Here is a 19,501-nt window from a genome sequence, read left to right on the forward strand (position 1 = left end):
CCCCCCCGCCAGCCGAGCCGAGAAAGTACACACCAATCTCCTGGGCGAGCCTCTTTCTGCCTCCATGATCTGAGCACTTTCATCTCTTAAGAGAGTCAACAGTTCCTCCTTTGGGTCCTACTGCAAAGGTCGGAGGGGGTTCCTGCCGGGCTGGGCCCCAAAACTGGGGCGGGGGGGGCAACCGAGAGAGAGAGAGGAAACCCCCGGAAAATTCCCCCACCTCCCCCTCCCCTTCCTCCCTCCCTCCCTGCCAATTTAGAGGCTTCCCAAATAACCCAACGCCCGACAAAAAAAGCAGCCTCGGGCCCCCCCGCCTGGGTTGCAAAAGGCCATCCGGGTCTCTCTCTCTCTCTCTAAAGTTTTGCTCCCCCCCCGGGCGCTCTGCACTTTCTTTTAGAGGCGGGAGGAGGGAGGGGGGGGCAAGCCGGAGCAGCTCCGAAAGCGAAGGATCGCTCAGCGGAGGTGGGGGGGGAGGAGGAGGGGTGGGCGATGCTTTATGTTGTTTTTTTTCTGCTTTTGTGGTTGTTTGTTTGTTCTTTTGCTTTCCCCTGCGGGGCGGGGGGGGTCTAGGTTTTCTTATGCAAAAAGTCCCGCAAACAATCCTCCGCGCAGCCTTCGGCGTGCGAGGGGAAGGAGAGGAGGGGGCGCGCAGGCGTCACGCCAGTCCCCGGAACATAAACAGTGGGGAGGGGAGCGGGCCTGCAGGGAGGGAGGGAGGGGGTTGGTGGGGGGGAGGAGAAAAGGGAAATCCCGGCTCTGGGCGCCCAGGATCGCTGCTGCCTTCTCGGGGGCGCCCAGGCTGGGAAAGCGCGCGCGGGGATCGGGGAGGGGGGCGATCGGGTGTTGTGGTCGGATCACGAGTCTCCGCCAGCGCGCAGGCGCTGCAACTGGCCTGGAAAGGGGGGGGGTGAGTGGACGCGCGTGCATGCAGGCACGACTGGGGGCGTGGCTCTTTCTTTTCCGCGCGGGGGGGGCGCTGTTGGGGGAAAGAGTGTCCGGGTCGCTGCGCTCCGGAGCAGCGGCTCTTGCAGGTCGCCTTTGACTCGCCGCGCGTGGAGTTGGGGGGGGGGGGTTAATGGGGGGACGGGCTGGCAGAGAGACCCTGCAGGCCGCAGGAAGAGGAAGCCGGAGGCCGGGGGCCAAGCGTCGCCGCCTCTTCCTGGGCTGGCGAGCCTCGCCTCCTCCTCCTCCTCCTCCTCCTGCCCAGAGCCAGTGCAGACGTGGAAGGGGGCGATCGCACGTGGGAAAGCCTTTGCCCCCCGAATTGGGACTTGCATCTTTCGGGGGGGATGCGTGGGGCGGGGGGATGGAGCGCGGCGAGCTCTCGGTCCGTTACCCGGGTGCCCAGGGGCGCGGGTGGGGCGGCCTTCGCTCCCTCGCGGCGGCGGGTTTGGGTGGGCGAAGAAGGCGTCTTCGCCACGGGAGGAAGGGCTGCTCCTGCCCGCGGTGCCCGGAGATGATGGGCGTCCTCGACCGAGCCAGATGGAGCAGCCCCCCTTAGTGGATTGGGAGTGGAGAGGTTTCCCGCGTGGATCGGGTGTCCCGTGGAAGTTTCATCTCCTGTGTGGAAGGGGGAGGCACGCGACAGAGATGACCCAACGGGATTTTTGCTTCCATTTCAATTTTCCCAGCAAATAAAAACGTCAGATGTGAGAATTGGGCTTTTGCTCTCTGTTCCCTAAAAGTGGCAGGAGGGTAAAGTATCCAAATTCGGAGTGATGTGGCTACTAACCTCTTCCTAATGGGGTGGCTGTTAAACTGGGGGAGGGGAGGGGTGTTGCCATTCAAGCTTTCCTGGAGACCCCCGCCTGGACCTCGTGACCCTCTTCCCAAACCATCGGTGCATCCATTTCTCTTATATAAGGCACCTTAACCATTGTTAAACCGCCCAGATAGCTTTGAAATGAGGTGTATAGCAAATAATAAAATTATCGTCATCATTTAAAAACAGCACCTGGTGATGAAACCCACGGCTGGCTGACAAACCCCAAGCTGGGGGAGATGGATTCCATTGCATAAACCACGATTTCCAGCTTGGCACCAACTCCCAAGTTGCCTTGGCCGCCACAAAGTTTACACCGAGGAAAACTCGTAGCCCAGCCTGGTTACTCTACGGGGAGATTTCATTCTACCCATAATTTGTAGCTCAGGGTTGCCCTGTGGGGTTGCTTGCTGGTGTCCTTGCGTTCGTTTCGTGACCCAACGAGGTAGCGTTATCGGTGCTAGTGGGGAGTGGGCTTTTGCACCTCCTACAACTGATCGTCGACTTGGGTCACGAAAGGTCTGCAAGAAATCACCCAAGCACCCAGGACCCCCACGGACTTCCTTCTCCACGCCACCAACCCCACTCCCTTCTCGCACTGATGACGTTCCCTAGTCGGGCCACGAAACGTCTGCATGGAAACCACCCGGGACCCCTCGTTTCAATCTACGCTGGGGAGGGAGGCGGGGGGGGGTCTCTTCCAGATGCTGGACTTCAACTCCCAGATGTCCGGAGGCAGCCCTGCCGAGGCCCCGCTTCCGGGGAGTTGAGTCCGCACAGCTGGCGGCGGACCCCCTCCTGCCGGCCCAGGGCTCTCCCCCTCCGCAAGGGGGTCGTCCCGGGCCGGGCCGGGCGCGGGCCTGGGCGGGCGTGCCGCGGAGGGGCGGGCGGCTCACATCCGGCGCTGGCCCGGCCCCGGGGGCGGCGCGGGCGGCAGGCCGGCGGGCGGGCGGGCGAGCGAGCGAGCGGAGCGGCAGCGGCGAGCCGAGGAGGGGGCGACGGCCCGGCGGGGCTGGCTGGGGGCGCCCGATGAGCCTCAACGAGCACTCGATGCAGGCGCTGTCCTGGCGGAAGCTCTACCTCAGCCGGGCCAAGCTCAAAGCCTCCAGCCGCACCTCGGCGCTCCTCTCCGGCTTCGCCATGGTGAGCGGGGGCGCGGGGACCGCGCGGGGGGGAGGGCCCGCCTGGCCGCGGAGGATGGGCTAGGCAGTCGCGGAGGGGCCAGGGCGGAAGAGCCCCCCCACACACACACGCACGCACGCCGCTTGGGGGGCCCCCGGAGGAGCCTTTGGGGAGGGGGCTGTGAATGCGTGCGTGCAAAAGGAAGGGGGGGTGCAGGCCGGGCGCAGACTTAGCCCCGCACCGGGAATTATGTGGGTCCCGCTTGCTCCCCCCTTTTTTTGCACCGGTCCCTCGCGGCGTCCCTCTGGTTCCGATCGTGCCTGTTGGCCTCCCCGCGTGTTTGCCCTTTCCACGTGCGGAGTCCACGCGTCTTCCTGCATTTGCAACGGGGTTCTCGCCAGGGGCTTGGGAGGTCCATCTCCTTTCGGGTTGAGTCGGGTTGCAAACGTCGCCCTGAATTTTTCTTGCCTGCCCACCCTGTGCCCCATCCCACTTTTATTTCTCTATTGAAATTGACTCGCTGCCCATCTCGACCACAAGGTGACTCCGGGCTGCTTACGATGTTACAATTATTATTTTATTATTTATAAGTGGCCACTGGCCCACCTGCCTCCTCCTCCTGTTATCCCCTCCAAACAACAATCCTGTGAGGTGGGTTGGGCTGAAAAAGAGAAAGGTTGGTCCAAAGTCACTCAGCTGGCTTCCCTGGCTAAGGCAGGACTAGAATTCACCATCTCCTAGCTTCTAGGCCAGCGTAACACCGGACAGTTTCTGAGTGCTGTGTGAATCCTCAGTTACAAGATCAAAGGTTACCTAGCATGGCAAACTGCCAAGCTGACCCCCATCCCACTAATGGGTGTTCTGGCTGGAAATATCATTTCCCAGCACGCTCAGCGGAAGAGACTTGACTGGGGAATTCTGGGAATTTGGAGTTTCCAGATGGAGATAGGTGAAATTGCTACCCATTGCAAAGTGTTTGGACCCACAGGTGGTTTATTTTTTCTTTTCGAGCGCTGCTACGTTCAGCGATTTTCAAAGGGTTTTCTTGCAGTGACTGAGCTGTCTTTGAAGGCCCTGTCCATACCCTCAAATTAAAAACATGGCATTCCTATCCACAAAAATCAATTCGGCAAACCTAGTTTCTGGCAAATGGCTGTAAAATACACTTGCTGAATGTGTGTTTCTTCAAAAGTTTGCCTTTTTAGATCCAGGTTTTGTTTGTTCATGTCAGAAGCATCGCATTTAAAATAAAGCATGCTCTCTGTGACATACAATTTAAAACATGAAACACAAGATTGAAATATGTACAAGTTAAACAGATCTTGCCCAGAAACTAGCAACATTAATTGCCTTCTGTCGAGGTCCCCAAGTGTAAAGGAAAGGGAGTCCTCCAGTTACAACAGCTCATTTAGTGTCCATTTGAAGTTACAGCAGCACTGAAAAAGTGAGTTATAGGACCATTTTCCACACTTACGACCGCTGCAGCACCCCCTTGTGATGCTGCAACGTCAAAATTCAGATGCTTCATATTTATGACCTCTGTTGTGTCCCAAGATCACGTGGTCCCCTTTTGCGACCTTCCGACAAGCAAACGTGGGGTAACCGGATTCATTTAACAGCTGTGCTGCTAGCTTAACAACTGCAGGGATTCCCTGGTGTCAAGCCAGGTTGTAAAATGGGGTTCTCACATGACAGAGGATAAATTCCAGCCTGCCTGCCCGGGGAAGCTCATCCATCCATCCATCCATGAGCAGCCAGGGATTGTTTTAAAAACGGCACCAGCCGTCTTTTTCCAAGCGTTAAAGAAGCTTTCTGGCGCGTAGCAGTATTTATTTTGCTCTTAGCCAGCTGACTCTCCTCAGGTTTAATTCCTCTCCTCTTTTCTTTTTTAAAGTTGTTGTGCTTCCCGTAGGATTGCCAGGTTTCAGGCGAACGGAACAGGATCTGGTTTCTGAATGAGGCCTTTAGAGAAAGGGGAAACCACAGTTCAAAAGCTTCTCTTCTTTTTTGTATATTTAGGACTGTTTGTTCTAGCAGAGGTTTGACCTCAGGAGGTGCTAAGAATAAAACCCCTCCTTTGTGTTGTAAAAACTTAAAACAGCTTTCTTGGTTTGTTTAACCGTGGACTGTGGAATAAAACACCATTGCTTGAGTGTGTCAGTTTCCTTACGCTGTAAAGCCCGCCCCCCCCAAAAAAAGCATTATGAAGGCTTAACGTGAAGTGTGAAACATAGCAGATAGTCCTTGACTTACGTCCATTTGTTTAGCGACCACTCAGAGTTACGATGGTGCTGAAATAAAGTGACTGATGACCTGGTCCTCACACTTACGACCATTGCCCCAAGTGGTTGCAATTCGGGCACTTGGCAACCGGCTGAATTTATGATGGTCACAGCTATCCAGATTTTATTGAAATTTATTTGGGACTACCTAGCTTCATTAAAAGGCGGAGATTTCATTTCCTTGTTTACCTTTTCAGAGATCTGACCTGATTAGGGATTTATTTATTTATTTGTGTAGCGTATGGCAACTTTCTTCGGGCAGTTTCTTTCAAATGGAAATCCAGGAAGTCCTCGACTTAGCAACAGTTTGTTTAGAGTCCGTTCAAAGGCACAACAGCACTGGAAAAGGTGACTGACATGATTGTTTTTCACAGTTACGGCCTTTGAAGAATCCCCAGGGTCAGGTGATCAAAATTCGGATGTGTGGCAACTGACTCATATTTATGATGGCTGCACCATCCCGGGGGGGGGGTGGTGGTGTCACGTGATCCACTTTTTGCAGCCTGACTACCAAAAGACAAGGGGGAAGATGGATTCACTTAACGACAAGGTTCCTAGCCTAAAACTGCAGCGATTCGCTTAACAACTTTGGCAAGGAAAGTCGTCAGCAGAAATTTTGGGCTCCGTTGCGGTCATAAGTCAAGGACTTATGACTGTACAGGTTTTTTGAAACTCGGTCGGGATAGAGATTGGATTCAGCTGAATCGACACACGGAATGAAGGCCGGATTCCTCCTTCGCTTTCTACACCTTCCGATCACCCACCATTTCGTGGGGCCAGTTTATATGCAGAAATAAAAACCAAGATCGTTTCTCTTTCTTTCTCCAAAGAAATCCTGGAAAAATAAAAACACCAGCTTTGCACGAGCACCGAGGTCCGGCTTTAATTGGTTAAAGCTTGCAAGCTTTGTTCTTTTCCAAAACCTGAAATCACCTGATTCGGTAGCAATCTTGGCAATGAATTTTTCCCCCCCTAATTGGCCAGGTTGTATTTTAGCATACCACTAATGCTAGTGACCGAGCATTTTAACTGGGTTTTTTTTTTAAAAAAAATTCCACCTGGAGGAAGAAAGCAGCTTGTATTCTTCTGAATTGTAATCTATTTGTCCTATCTCGGTTCCCTGCAAAACTGGGGGGGGGGGAGGGAGTGTTTTTTACATTGGCAGTGGAATAAAAGCCGGAAGTGTTTTCTTTTGTTTTGCTGATTTTAATTGGCGCAGCTAACAGTTCGGTTTGAGGCAGGTTTTTAATTTCCTTTGTACCTCTTCAGGCCAGATTGCAAGGTGGTTTTTCTCCGTTTCTGGGGAAAGGAGACGGCGGTTCCATAAATGCGTCACTGCCGATTCTCTTAGCATCTCTGAGCAAACGGGCTGGCTGCCTGCCCAAAATTCAATTGATTTTTTTCTCTTTTTTTCTTTTCTTAGCCTCCTTTCTCAGCTGGAAGAGCAATGGAGGCTCCCAGGATGTCAATTGGAAAACGAGGAGGCTTTTTGGCAGTGATTTCTCTTTCTCCATAAAGCAAAATTTGACTTTTTCTTCCGCTGTTTGGAAGCCTTAATGGATTCACCTTTCAGAATTAAACAAAATAAAATAAAATAAAAATCCTGGGCGGTAAAAACGGGTGACAGGGATAGAAATTTTGGTGCTTTGTGGTCCCTTGATGCCACCTACATTTTGAGAACCTCACCTAGTTTTGGGAAGGTGGATGTTCAAAGTTTAGGGGGTGAAACTGTCAGACACCCCTTCCCATCAGCAAAGGATGAGTTTTTAAACTTAGCTGGACATTTGGGTTCCCGAGAACTCTTTCCTTTGACAGCCCATCTGTTTCCTTCCTCTTTCTCCAAAGCCAGTTCTCGTCTGTCGATCAGAAGTTTGAAAACTTATGTTTCCTCCCTGTAGTTTTGGAGTTTTTATTTGGCACTTAACGTTTTCTGCAAATCTAGCCATTGCTCTTTGCAAACTGTGGCGGGTTTGACTAACTATGGTTAAACAAAGCTTGGACTTGGCATGAGAAGCGAACCGTTAGTTTTATTGATGGTTTGCTCTCATGCTAACAAGAGTTATATTGGATTTTTTTTTGTTGTTTCTTTTCCACACCAAGGGTTCAATCACGGTTAAGGAGTTTCCTGTATAGTAAACACATTTGGGTGACTTTCGTTTTACCTTTTATTCCCCTTGGTGTAAGAAACTAAAGCAACACCCGTGTACAATTACTGGAAAACAGCCACTCATCTGAAACTCTTCTAAAGAATTGCCCACACGGTTTCAACTCTGCGTAAGCAACCACGAGGTTCATATCTTGTTTTTCATTAAAATGGGACTTCTGAAAAGAAAGTTTCATTTCAGCACCAGCGATTCATGCTGTGACGTTTTTCCTGAAGCTCACAAAATCATAGCAATTACTCAGCCTGAGGCCTCAGTAAGGCATGTAAGCTGAGAGGACACTTTTCCTCAAGCGTTTGATACGCTATGGTTCACCGCTTGGCAACTGACTCACATTTATGACGGTTGCAGTGTCCCAGGTTCCCCTTTTGCGACCTTCTGACAAGCAAGCCAGATTCACTTAACAACCGCGTTACTCCCTTAACAATTGCAGGGATTCACTTTAACAACTCTGGCAAGAAAGGTCGTAAAATGGGGCAAAACTTGCGTTACAAATGTCTCACCTAGCGACAGAAATGTTCGGTCAGTTGTGGTTGTAAGTCAAAGACAACCTGCAGTCTTGTTTCTACCAGTTGGTCCTTCTGAATAAGGAGGCCCCTTTAGGCCATAATGCTGAGGGCCCAGAAAAGCTGTATGGTGACATTCTCGGGAAATACCAACCCTAGATAACCGAAAAAGATTAACCATCGAAAGTCCAAATAATGCCTCCTGTAGGACACCTTTCAGGAAAGAAGTCATGAGGCCCCTTGCTCTGACTTTAGGGCCAGCTTGGAAGGTTTTCAGACTGGAGCATGTCTCAATGTCAGTTGGAGTAGAATTCCACGAATGAAGGGGACACCACCAACAGGGCCCCGTCATTCAGGTCCCTCAGCCTCAAAAGCTGTTTGAGAGCCTTTTCTTCATTGTCTCCTCCCTTCCAGGTGGCCATGGTGGAAGTCCAGCTAGATGCGGAACACGACTACCCTCCGGGACTCTTGATAGCCTTCAGCGCTTGCACGACCGTTCTGGTGGCCGTCCACCTCTTTGCCTTGATGATCAGCACCTGCATCTTGCCCAACATTGAGGCTGTCAGCAACGTCCACAACCTCAACTCGGTCAAGGAGTCGCCCCACGAGCGCATGCACCGCCACATTGAGCTGGCTTGGGCCTTCTCCACCGTCATCGGGACTCTGCTCTTCTTGGCCGAGGTGGTGCTTCTCTGTTGGGTCAAATTCCACCCGCTGAAGAAGAAGACGGGCCCCAACATGCAGGCCAGCAACGGCACCATCACCGCCGGTGAGGCTGCGGCCATCACCTCCACCACCATCATGGTCCCCTTCGGGATAGTCTTCATCATCTTTGCCGTCCACTTTTATCGTTCGCTGGTGACTCACAAGACAGATCGCCAGTTCCAGGAGCTGAATGAGCTGGCCGAGTTTGCCCGCTTGCAGGATCAGCTGGACCACAGAGGGGACTCCTTACCTTCTCCCGGTGGCCATTATGCCTAGAAAAGTGCCTTCAGGTTGGGAAAATCAAAGACGGTGGAGCCAACCAAGTTCTTCTGAACTTTCCGGGCCCGAATTTGTTTGAGTGGCAATCTCTGCATAGGGAGAGAGGTTACAGGAGTAAAATCTGGCCGCTGACTTCTTAGGGCCTTTAAGAAGTAATAGTAAACCAATAAAAGGCAAAAGAATTGTTCTTGTCAAATTGTGGAATATGAACATCTAGGATTCCTGCCCGTCACCCACTGCTCTCCTGGCCCTCGCAGTGAACCGGGTTTGAAGTGGTTCAACAGAGAAAATGCAAAAAAAAAAAAATCGACGGTGACTGGGTGGGGGAATTAGAGATCTGGAGGGAAGCAGTTTACCTTGGACTCTTTTGTGTCAAATAACAGGCTGGCTGGAGTCGTGCATTGCCTAGAGGCAGACGTTCTTGAGAACATCCAGGGTCTTAAGTTTGGTTTTGTTCACCGACTGAAGCAAAACAGGCAAGAGAGAGACACCCAGAGCCACCCCCCCCCCCAGCCACAGGTCAGCCCATAACCAGCTTCTAAGAAGCAGCTTTTCCTTTTTTTAAAATGAAAGTAAAAGCCCTGGTTTCTAGTCCTCATTGAGGCAGAGATAGGTTTAAAGACCCATCTACCCTGCCTGTTGAAAATTTTACAACTTTGCAGGGAGCGAGTACGCAAATCCGGCTGGGAAGATTTTTTTTCTACCCTTAATTTTTCCTGCCACTCCCAGGTTTTGGAGAGTTCAGAAAAGTCAGCGTGTGTTTCCCGGGGCTTTTGTCAGAATCTGGTTTCCATTTTTGCAGAAACAGGGACAATTTTTTTTGTTTTTGCCAGTCTTCCATAATTTCTTTTAAGGATAGAAGGCACAATAATCTCTGAATCTACCATTACAGGCCTTTCCGCTCCAGGGACGAATTCTTAATTACCATATTTCCCCCAAATCGGTGGGGTTGCCGTGCCTGGAAATCAAGCAAATTATAAACCAACGTATCTGGAGAGAACCAGGCTGAGGAACAGACCGGCCTTAAGGAAAGTGCGACGAAACTCTGTGGGTTTGTGTGTGCATGTGTGCGTGCATATGTATCAGGAAAGCATTATCCCCCGGCATAAATCATTTATATTCCCGCCTTGCAGAATTCTGTTTAAAAGAAAGCTTCTATGCTAACCTCTTTGCCCACTGAAGCTGGACCAGGGTCAGAAAAGAGAGGGAAGAGCCATTTTAACAAACAAAGACTTGCTTTTAGGTTTTCGGTGGGATTTTTGACAGATCATCTCTTGAGATGAATGCAGGAATTCTGAATTGAGTGTCTGCAAAGCTTCTGGCTGAATGTTTTTTTTTTACCCTTACTTTGAGATGATTAAGTTGAAGGACCTGACTTGACTGGCCCCTGTCTCCACGTCTCTGACATGGAACGGAAAACCAGCAAACTGGGAATGTATGTGGTGACATACCTGGCCATTATTTCAATGGCGGATGCACTGGCTAAGTCCCAGGAAGTCAGAGGGAGGGGACCTGCCCTCCCTTTCCTATAAATTGATTACAGTTCCCATCAGCGGATATGAAAGACGAGGGATCTGGAATCCAAAATCACTTATTAAGCACCCCTTGCCTCTTTCTGTTGTGAGGTGTCGCTTGGGTGTTCTCCACAGACGTTCTGCGGATCTTTGAGGAGCTGTGGTCCCAACCCTCTGAAGGGCAGACAATTGGGGACGACCCAGGCCAACACTGGCTAGAGAGAATGAATTGCCCTCCCCACGATGGGTCCCGTGCCATTTGTTTGGTGTGCTTCCTGATCATTTAGAAGCAGAAGTTCCTCCTCTTATCTAGTGCTGCCTTGACAGAGTTTGCACTTTGTTTACATGACTACTGGAGTATCTCAGAAGGGTTTAACCACTGGTTTAACCTTCCATTTTTTTTTAGCTTGGGATTCTTGAATGCCGGGCTTAAACATCACGGCTGCTCCTCTTCCGGTTTAGAGACACTGGGGTGGTTTGACTGTTGGGTTTCCCGGAAAAATGTTTGGCTTTACCCTCTCTTGAAAATAAAGATGGACTCTTCCCTGTTTAAGCAGGTCTCTTTACCCTAACCTACTTCAAAGTCCACGAGAGAGGAGAGACCTGGAATGTTATCTGAGAAATGAAAGAAAGCAAACTTTCCTCTTTGTCGAAGTCTTTGTCGAAGACTGTAAGGACCAAAACAGCTGCTTTGACAGTCACAATCTGCCCCCATTCCGGCAGCCGTTGGGTGTGGGTTAGAGACTTCCTTCCTGAGAAAATACAGTGAGAAAAACAGGTTGGGGAGGGAGAGATGGTGCCTAGGTGGGATTTGGGGCCAGGAGTTCAAAAAAGACTGGGAAACTGACCGGAGCAAGCTGCTGTCGATCCCAAAGGGCAAAGTGTTTGGTTGTAGTTTAAAGCCAATGGTTGCACTGAATTATTAATGCAATGGAGGAAATCACTAAATCTCCTCTTTTATCTCATCCTATCAACTGAATTCGATTTATCGTGTTGGTTTTTTTTTTGCTGCGTTCTGCGTAGCGAGGGCCTCCGATGCTCCGCTCACGGCCCAGAGTAGGTGTCTTCTCTGGAAATGGGGTGGTTCTCTGGATGGGAAAAAATAGGGGCGTGCCAAAATGGGGTGCACAAGGCTTAGTTTGCCCCTGGCGTACTTGTGGACTTCAATTCCCAGAATACCCCAGCCAGGAATTCTGGGAGTTGAAGTTCACAAATCTTAAAAGTTGCCTAAGTTGGACACATCTGGTCTACTCCCTTAAAAGAAAACAAAATACTGCATTTATTAGATTTTTTTTTGGCACTTTGTACAGGACTCCCCAGAGACACATTTCTGGTTATTCATTTAACTTAACCCCCCCCCCAACATTTTAGATAAGATTTCTGGGTCTCCAAGTCAGACATGGTGGGGAGCACAAGGTTGAAAATTCAAATTCAGGTGTTCCTCAACCAGGCTCCAGAAGAGAATGTTTTTAACCCTTATGTTAACTGAGTGACTGGTAGACAAGGAAAAAACAGCTGATTTTTCTGCTTTGGAAACGGCTATCCTGTAAAAATAGTTGCTTTTCTTAATAAAAAAACCCAAGAGTGAATATATATTTATCAATAAGAATAAATTAGAGACAAGTACTGTACTAAGATTGGTTTGCAATTTTTTTAAAAAAACTTGTAAGAATGGGGCTCCGGCATTTTAAATATAATCTCTTCTCTGCTTGAAAATATATATTTTAAGAGTATTCATTTTGGAAGGATAAGTCCTGTCGTTGATGCGTGGTTGACTTCTGGAAGTGCTTATCGAAGGGAGAGTTAAAATGGCCCTTTTTATTTTGATTTCTCTCTTTACTTGCTCCATTTTCTATTTTCAGTGACTCAAAACATGGTAGGTTTCAAAATTTTCCTGCAGGAATGCGGGTGTGTTTGAACTGGAGAGCTATTTCAGGGCGTGTTCAGATAGGAAAACACATTTGTACGTGTGTGTGTGTGTGTGTGTGCGTGTGCGTGCGCTTAATCCAGCCATTGTGTTCTTTGAAGTCATTGTTGCCTTTATAAAATACTTTGGCTCATCTTATTTTTATGGGCATCCTCAAAAATTTTTTTTAAAAAAATCTCCAAACTTTCTAATTGTACAAATCAAACCCTTAATCCACATAGTACTGGCTGTAAAATAGGAAAATCTTCTGAACTTGGATGAGAATAAAGAGTGGAGAGATGCTGGCTGGGGAATTCTGGGAGTTGAAGTCCACGCTGCTTAAAGTGGTCAAGGTTGAGAAACAGTGCTTTTGGCAGAGATCATTTTGAGTAGCACTGATGATGTTACCTAGTTGGGTAATGAAATGTCTGTAAGAAAATCACCAAGCTCAGAAAGCACCAAGGACCCCTCATTAATCATCTAATCAGAATAGAGCTGGAAGGGACCTCGGAGGTCTTCTAGTCCAACCCCCTGCTCAAGCAGGAGACCCTACACCACTTCAGACAAATGGCTGTCCAGGCTCTTCTAAAAAACCTCCAGTGATGGAGCACCCACCGTTTCTGGAGATAAGACATTCCACTGGCTAATTGTCCTCACTGTTAGGAAGTTTCTCCTTAATGCCAGGTTGCTTCTCTCCTCGATTCATCCGTTGTTGTCTTTTAGTGCTTTGGAAAATGGGTTGTCCCCCTCTCTGTGAAAGCCTCTCAAATATTGGAACATTGCTATCATGTCGCCCTTAGTCCTCCTTTCCTCTGGACTATTATAGTAATAACAGTCTGTTATAATAATTTCATTATTATTTTCCCTCGGCAAAATTTGGTGGGACGGTGTTGACTGATTCTTTCATCCCTCCTCCCCCATTTTGTGAAAACTTAACAGCAAATAAAACGGGAGATTCTGCCATGCACATTGGTTGAACTGGGGGCGAGGTGCGTGCATTTCTTTAATCAAATTTCTTTGAAGACCGTAAACGTTTGCTCAGCAGTTGCCCAGATGACTAGAAATGAAAGTAGGAAAATTAAAATTATTTTTCCGGTTTACTTTCGTGATGCTTTCTTCCCGTAGCTGAGCTTTTTCCTCTGTTTTCGGGAAAGCGTGTCGGGGGGCGGTTTTTCTTTTTCGACTGCTGCTTTTGAACCTTCAGGGGGAAAAAAAGCAAAATATTTAGCACCTCTGTAGGGGTTTCTAACAGATTTCACACTCAGGCAGAACTTCGAATTTTGGCTGGCTGGATTTTGATCTCGGCTTTTTTTTGCACCCACACAGACTGATTTTTCTAATAGGGCTAAGTTTGAGGTCGGTTGACCTAAAAAAAAAAATACAAGTCCAACATTTTTTAAAGGCTCTTGAAATTGTGGCTTGGAGTTTATGTTAGATTTAAGCAACTTTTACAATTGTAGCATGCCCATAGGATGGAAATTCAGCCGCTTGAATTCAGTTGTACCATCCCAGGGTCACACGATCACGGTTTGTGACCTTCCCAGCCAGCTTCTGGAAAAGCAAGATCAATGGGGAAAGCTGGATTCATTTAACAACTGCATGATTCACTTAACAGCTTCCGTGGTTCATTTTGCATCCATGGCAAAAGAGGTCAGAAAATCGGGCACGAATCACTTAAGAATCGCTTTGCTTAGCATTGGAAATTCTAGTCCCAATTGTCGTAGTCGAGGACTATCTGTACTCCTCTTCCATCATAATCGATCCAGAGGCCTTTGAGAATCTCTACTTGGTCTCCTATCCATACCTCCCTTTTAGCTGCTAAACTACCCCGCCTAAGGAGAAAAAAAGCAAGGAAAAGCCCAAAAGACAGCCAGGATAATATATTCCAAGGAATGGCATCCATCAGAGAGACCTTTCTTTAAAAAGCAGCCTTGAGCAGAGAAATGTCTGCGGAATTATAGTCATCCTCGTTCTTTCTGGGGCGGAGAATTGAGTATTTCGGCATTCTGTAATATCAGAACAGCTTCTTCTAAGACTCCGTCTGGATCCGCCAGTTCAATCTGGAAGGAAAAAGAAAAGGACTTGGTTGATCAGCTAAAACGATTAGTTTCTGCTGACAAGCTACTATATTAATGTATCTGTGATGCAGCCCATCTCGCTGCGAGGCAACTGTAATGCAGGAAATCCTTCACTTACAACCACGGGTAGTTGATAAGTGAGTCACGCCCAATTTTATGATCACTTAACAATCACGGTTGCTAAGTGATTCAACGAATCAGGTGGTTATGAAGCCTGTCTGGCTTTCTAACTGACTTCGCTTGTTGGGAGGGCAGCTGGGAAGGTTGCGATGGGCGATCACGTGACCCCGGGAACCTGCCTCTGTCGGAAATGCAGGCCGGTTGCCGAGCGTCCTGAATTTTGATCAGGTGACTTGGGGATGCTACAACAGTCGTTGTGTGCGGATAGCTTGTAAGCTGCTTTTTTTCAGGGCCACCGTACCTTTGAATAGCCGCTAAAAAAATGGTTGGAAGTCCACGCGTCATAAAAGAGCCAAGGTTGCCTACCCCTGACCAAAACTCATGGGAAGAAGCGCCTTTAGAACCCAGACCCCCACGGACTGCCCGTTACCTTGGGGATGGGATATTGGGTGGGCATGGGCACTTCATCCCGGCCAAAATCCACCATGGTGCCACACTTCGGTATGTCTGCCACCCAGTACCCTTCGTAGAGCTGGCCGGTGTCTAGGTAGATAAACTTCCCCGGACCGTGTTTCTTTCCGTCTTTCCATGAACCTTCATAGCGGTTTTCATTTTCTGCCAAGGGAAAGAGAGGCAGTCATATTTTCACTTGAAGGAGAGAGAAGGATGTTGGTATTCGTGGTTGCCAAAAAATCCCTTTTTATAGTTAGCACGGGGGTTCTGGATGGAACCCAGAAATGCCAGAAAGTATCTCTCAGGTGCCCCAAACTTACTACTGAAGGCAGAGTAGCCCTGGTTGGATTTGGCATTTTATCTACCTTTCAAGTCTACCTTCCCAAGGATCTGAGATAGGTAGATGTTGATATTCAATAGTGTTAGAGGTCTCGCTGCAGGATTTCAGCGGCTCCGAATGGAGCTGCCTTTTGCAACTGACTGATGGGGAACTTGTCAATGCCAAATTAAAAAATAATAATCTATTCCCTTTCCGCTTTCTTGCAGAGGGTCTTACCATCCTGAGATAAAGTTGTTTAAGAACCCAAAACAATGCCAAAGAGGATTTATAAGAACAGTAGATTAATGAGCTATCCTGGGAGGAAAGTAAAAGAGATTCACCCAGAATTTGGGTCCAGGAGAATGTTTTTTATTGGGAGAAAAATCAGATCACTGGGCTGTTGCGTCTGCCTTTCTGTAACAGTGCAATGAACCAAACCCACATTAATGGCCGGTGTCAGGTTGCGAGCATGTAGCCAGCGTGGTCTATGGCAGCCGTCTGGTAGTCATAATCCTAAACAGGAGACATGCCAACCACATGACTCCCACAACTGGCAGCCTGGAGGACATTGGCAGATGCCGAGGCTGATAAAATTAACCTTGCAGACTAATTTTAGCCTAAGGAAAAATCCAGTTGAGACATTCGGTTTAGGAATACCTTTGCAAAACCTTTCGGAAAGTTGAAACTTCAGATTTACCAAAGGGTTCCTGAAACTTGGCAAAGGATTCTTTCTTTGGAAATTAATCTCTAGTTTCTAGCCAGGTGCCAACAGCTGAGAGGTGGGTGGGATTAACCTGTTTCCCCCCACACACACACACACTATACACCTCCCTGACCTAATTAAAGTCCCCATCCGCATTATTAAAATGTGAAACCATGTTTAAGTCCTTCTTTGCTCCCTCCCTTGAAGTCAGTCTCACACAACATGCCATCCGGCCATCAGTGCAGCTGAGTTGGACACTTACTACAGCGAAACATCCCTTGACCGCCGGGCTTGTCTTCGGACCACTGGCCTTCGTAAATGGCCCCGTCTTTGTAGTACATCCGCCCCCAGCCGTTTCGCTTCCCCCAGGTCCATTCGCCCTCGTAATACTCTCCCTCGGAGTAGAACTTAACTCCGTAGCCCTGAAAGGGTGAAAGAATCCGGATGAGAGGAATGGCACGGCTGACTTCTTTGTGGGTGTGAAATGACATGGGAGGAGATTAATGATTGTGGCCTTGGTTAAATCTAATTCAGAAAGGGCCACACCAATGCTCTATGCAAAATATTTGTCCTGGGGTGTCCAATCTTGGCCCCTTTTAAAACTTGTGGACTTCAACTCCCAGAATTCCCCAGCCAGCATGGCTAACTGGGCAATTCTGGGAGTTGAAGCCCACAAGTCTTAAAGTTGCCAAGGATGGACAGCCTGCTTTAGAAGCAGTCATGCTGGCTGGGGAATTCTGGGAGCTGAACTCCAGACTTTCTACTTAGAAGCAGCTCTTACAGAGTTTGCTTCACCTGTTATACCATCGTTTATTTAAACCATGATTTGTCAGTCTTGTAGGTGAGGAACGGCATTCCTAGTTTGTCTCCTTTTTTTTGGAACAGCTAACTTTGGTTCTGGAGACATTTCGAGCGGCCATCAAAAGAAGCCAGAAATAAACCAAGCTAGAACCTCAAATAAACCTCAAACTGTGGTTTCTTCCACAAAATTAACTCTAAATTGTTTATGGCTGTCCAGTGAAATAATTCCACTCTCCTGTCACATTCCCCCCCTCCACACACACACACACACACACACACACACACAGCAAAACCCTGGCCCAATTAAAAAGCATATAAACTCACCCACATTTTGTCATTCTTCCACCAGCCGGAATATACTTTTTTATAATCTTTTGTCACAGGGTCCGGAATACTGTAAGTCCCGAAGCCGTCCCGTTTTCCGAATTTCCAGTCTCCGCTATAGATCGCTCCAGATTTTTTCCATATTTGTGTTCCTTTGCCTGCCAAGGTTCCAAAAGGGAAAAAAAATGGTTAGTCACAGAACTGCAGGTGAGACACTGTGGATGCTAGCCAAACATCCAACAGCTGCAGCTGTCCTTCCCCTTTTACCATGTTTGATGTTGTCCAGCCATTCCCCGACGTAGCGGTCTCCATTGACAGCATAAACTGTGTGCCTTAACCCGCACTTTTGCGCCTTCCTGTCCCATTCATGCCAAAGGGGGTCGATTCTTCGGGGGTATTTGATGATGGGCATCTCGTCTGGAGCAGAGAAAGAAGGGGAGAGAGACGGAGCCATCACCCGCAGCCCGTGGGCCCAGCCCTGGATGTATGCGTTATCCCTTCGTCCAGTGCGCTCCCACAGGGAGGGTCTTCTCAGGGTGCCACCGGTAAGAGATTGCCGGTGGACGACACCCAGGGATAGGGCCTTCTCAGTGGGTGCGCCTGCCCTTTGGAACCAGCTGCCAGTGGAGCTTAGGACTGCCCCCGACCTCCGTTCATTCCGCCGGGACCTGAAGACCTGGCTCTTCGAGCTCTCTGGCCCAGGCTGAGAATTTTAATTCTAGTTTTAATTTTAATTTTAACTGGGGTTTTACTTATGCAGGGACGAATATAATTTTTAAATCTGTTTTTAACTTTTGTATTTTTGTTTTTAATCACCCTGTAAACCGCCCTGAGTCCTTCGGGAAAGGGCGGTATATAAATGTAATAAAATAAATAAATAAATATTTATTTATTAAATTGATGTGCTGCCCATCTCACACTGTCACAGCCACTCTGGACACCTTACAGCAGAATAAAAAAGGTCCCAACCTTTTTGGGCACCAGGGACCGTTTCCGTGGAGAAAGGTTTTTCCATGGACCAGAGTGCGTGTAGTTTTGTGTGCTGCCTGCATCCCATGGTTGGGGCTTCGCTTGTTTGTGCAGACCAGTTGCTGGCATGCCGCGGCCCTGTAGCAGTCCATGGACCAGGAGTTGGGGACCTCTGCTCTAAGCGCTGAGCTGTTCAGCCATGGGGGCTGAAACAAGCCACCTTTGGCTTGATGGCACCACGCCCTCATCAGCCTTGATTCATAAACCACAATGCCCAGAGACATGCCAGCCCGTTGAGGCCAACCTCGTCAAGCCACCCTCTCGTTAACTTGGCAGCCTCTGTGAATCTGGTTGGAGATCAGCAGCTCAGCCCCCCAAACGGAGTTACCTGCCCAGGCTCGTGTTTCTGTTCTTACACGGAGCGGAGGGGATTCCGAGGGGGATGTTCCTTCTGCTTCTGCTCCCTTTTCACTACCATCCCCGAAGCAGCCCTGCTGGTGTGGCCCTTCCGTGGAGCAGGGCTGAGGGATCCTGGCCCAGCTCCTGAGGTCATCACGACATCAAGAACCTGCCCTTATGACGAGGCACTGATCTCCCAGGAGATCATCGCCCAGCCTGGCCCGCATCTTCCAGTTCCAGCACACCTGGATGGATGCAGGTGAGGCAGCCCAGGCTGACCTCTCGGCCCACCCTTCCGCCCCCTTCCATGGCTTTCTTGGAAGACTCTTCCAGACTCTTGGACGGCTCTTCAGAACCTCAGAGACACCCCGAGCTACCTCTTCTCTATTGATGTGGTGCCCTAGATGGGACACAGAAGATGGTCATGATCCTCTAGGTCAGTGTTTCTCAAGCTGGGCAACTTGAAGAGGGTGCGCTTCAATTCCCAGAATTCCCTAGCCAGGAAGTTCTGAGAGTTGAAGTCCACATGGCCACAGAATTTGGAGAGTTGAAGTCCGCACGGCTGGGGAATTCTGGGAGTTGAAGTCCATACATTTTAAAGGGACCAAGGTTGAAGAACCCTGCTCTGGAATGTTGCAGGCGAGAGGGGATAACCCTGGTTCAGCCCTTAAAAATCTTACCCAGAATCATATCATAGAAAAAGAACCAGTTGGCACCCTTCTTCAGACTAACAAAAGGCCTTAAAAAGACAGAAATGAAGCTTTTCTGGTCTCCAAAAGCTGCCACTAAACTCCTTACGTTTATATCCCCAGAAGCAAAATTGCAGGCATCTTTATTTCCCTTTCATACTACATCATTTCCCCCCCTCCCCCCCAATTGGCTGTGTTCAGAGCTGGTGTTTGAGCTTTCCTCTCTTTCCTCTGCCCTCCCCATCGCTTAATCCTCGATTGCCATGTCTTTCCATTAGAAGGGACTTAGAAGCCTCTGGGAACTTTGGGGGACAAAACAACAAGAGGAAAAGACTGCCACGAAATAAACATAACAAATGTAAACGGAGACCCACCTTGCACCTGCCATTGTAAGCTCAGGGGGCTGCA

The 19,501-nt window shown here is 48.9% G+C and overlaps 3 protein-coding genes across 5 annotated transcripts in view; 1 reads left to right on the forward strand and 2 right to left on the reverse strand.

The window, feature by feature from the left end:
* KDM2B (lysine demethylase 2B) overlaps nucleotides 1-215 on the reverse strand; it is a 35,060-nt gene extending 34,845 nt beyond the window's left edge. Inside the window, exon 1 of the mRNA XM_081338898.1 lies at nucleotides 34-215. Within this exon, the coding sequence (XP_081195024.1) occupies nucleotides 34-66 (33 nt within the window). The 5' untranslated portion in view covers nucleotides 67-215. The remainder of the gene's footprint in view (nucleotides 1-33) is intronic.
* LOC308674451 (calcium release-activated calcium channel protein 1) lies at nucleotides 21-13,278 on the forward strand. Of its 2 annotated transcripts, none has more exons than XM_081338908.1 (2): nucleotides 21-128; nucleotides 8,249-13,278. In XM_081338908.1, exon 2 carries the CDS (start codon nucleotides 8,255-8,257, stop codon nucleotides 8,813-8,815), a length of 561 nt encoding a protein of 186 aa, XP_081195034.1. In that variant the 5' UTR covers nucleotides 21-128; nucleotides 8,249-8,254; the 3' UTR covers nucleotides 8,816-13,278. The 2 variants fall into 2 exon arrangements, with proteins under 2 accessions (XP_081195034.1, XP_081195033.1); XM_081338907.1 differs by lacking the exon at nucleotides 21-128 and adding an exon at nucleotides 2,689-2,905 and having other exon boundaries at nucleotides 8,249-13,276.
* Nucleotides 13,279-14,108: 830 nt separating this feature from the next.
* MORN3 (MORN repeat containing 3) lies at nucleotides 14,109-19,486 on the reverse strand. 2 transcript variants are annotated; one of them, XM_081338906.1, is made up of 6 exons: nucleotides 19,468-19,486; nucleotides 17,304-17,453; nucleotides 17,037-17,194; nucleotides 16,174-16,333; nucleotides 14,867-15,051; nucleotides 14,109-14,298 (listed from the first exon to the last, which is right to left on the reverse strand). In XM_081338906.1, exons 2-6 carry the CDS (start codon nucleotides 17,446-17,448, stop codon nucleotides 14,200-14,202), a joined length of 747 nt encoding a protein of 248 aa, XP_081195032.1. In that variant the 5' UTR covers nucleotides 17,449-17,453; nucleotides 19,468-19,486; the 3' UTR covers nucleotides 14,109-14,199. The 2 variants fall into 2 exon arrangements, with proteins under 2 accessions (XP_081195032.1, XP_081195031.1); XM_081338905.1 differs by lacking the exon at nucleotides 19,468-19,486 and having other exon boundaries at nucleotides 17,304-17,862.
* Between the last annotated feature and the right edge of the window lie 15 nt (nucleotides 19,487-19,501).

This window comes from Vipera berus (genome assembly GCF_964194415.1).
Source record: "Vipera berus genome assembly, chromosome: 14".
NCBI classification, from domain to species: Eukaryota; Metazoa; Chordata; class Lepidosauria; order Squamata; family Viperidae; genus Vipera; species Vipera berus.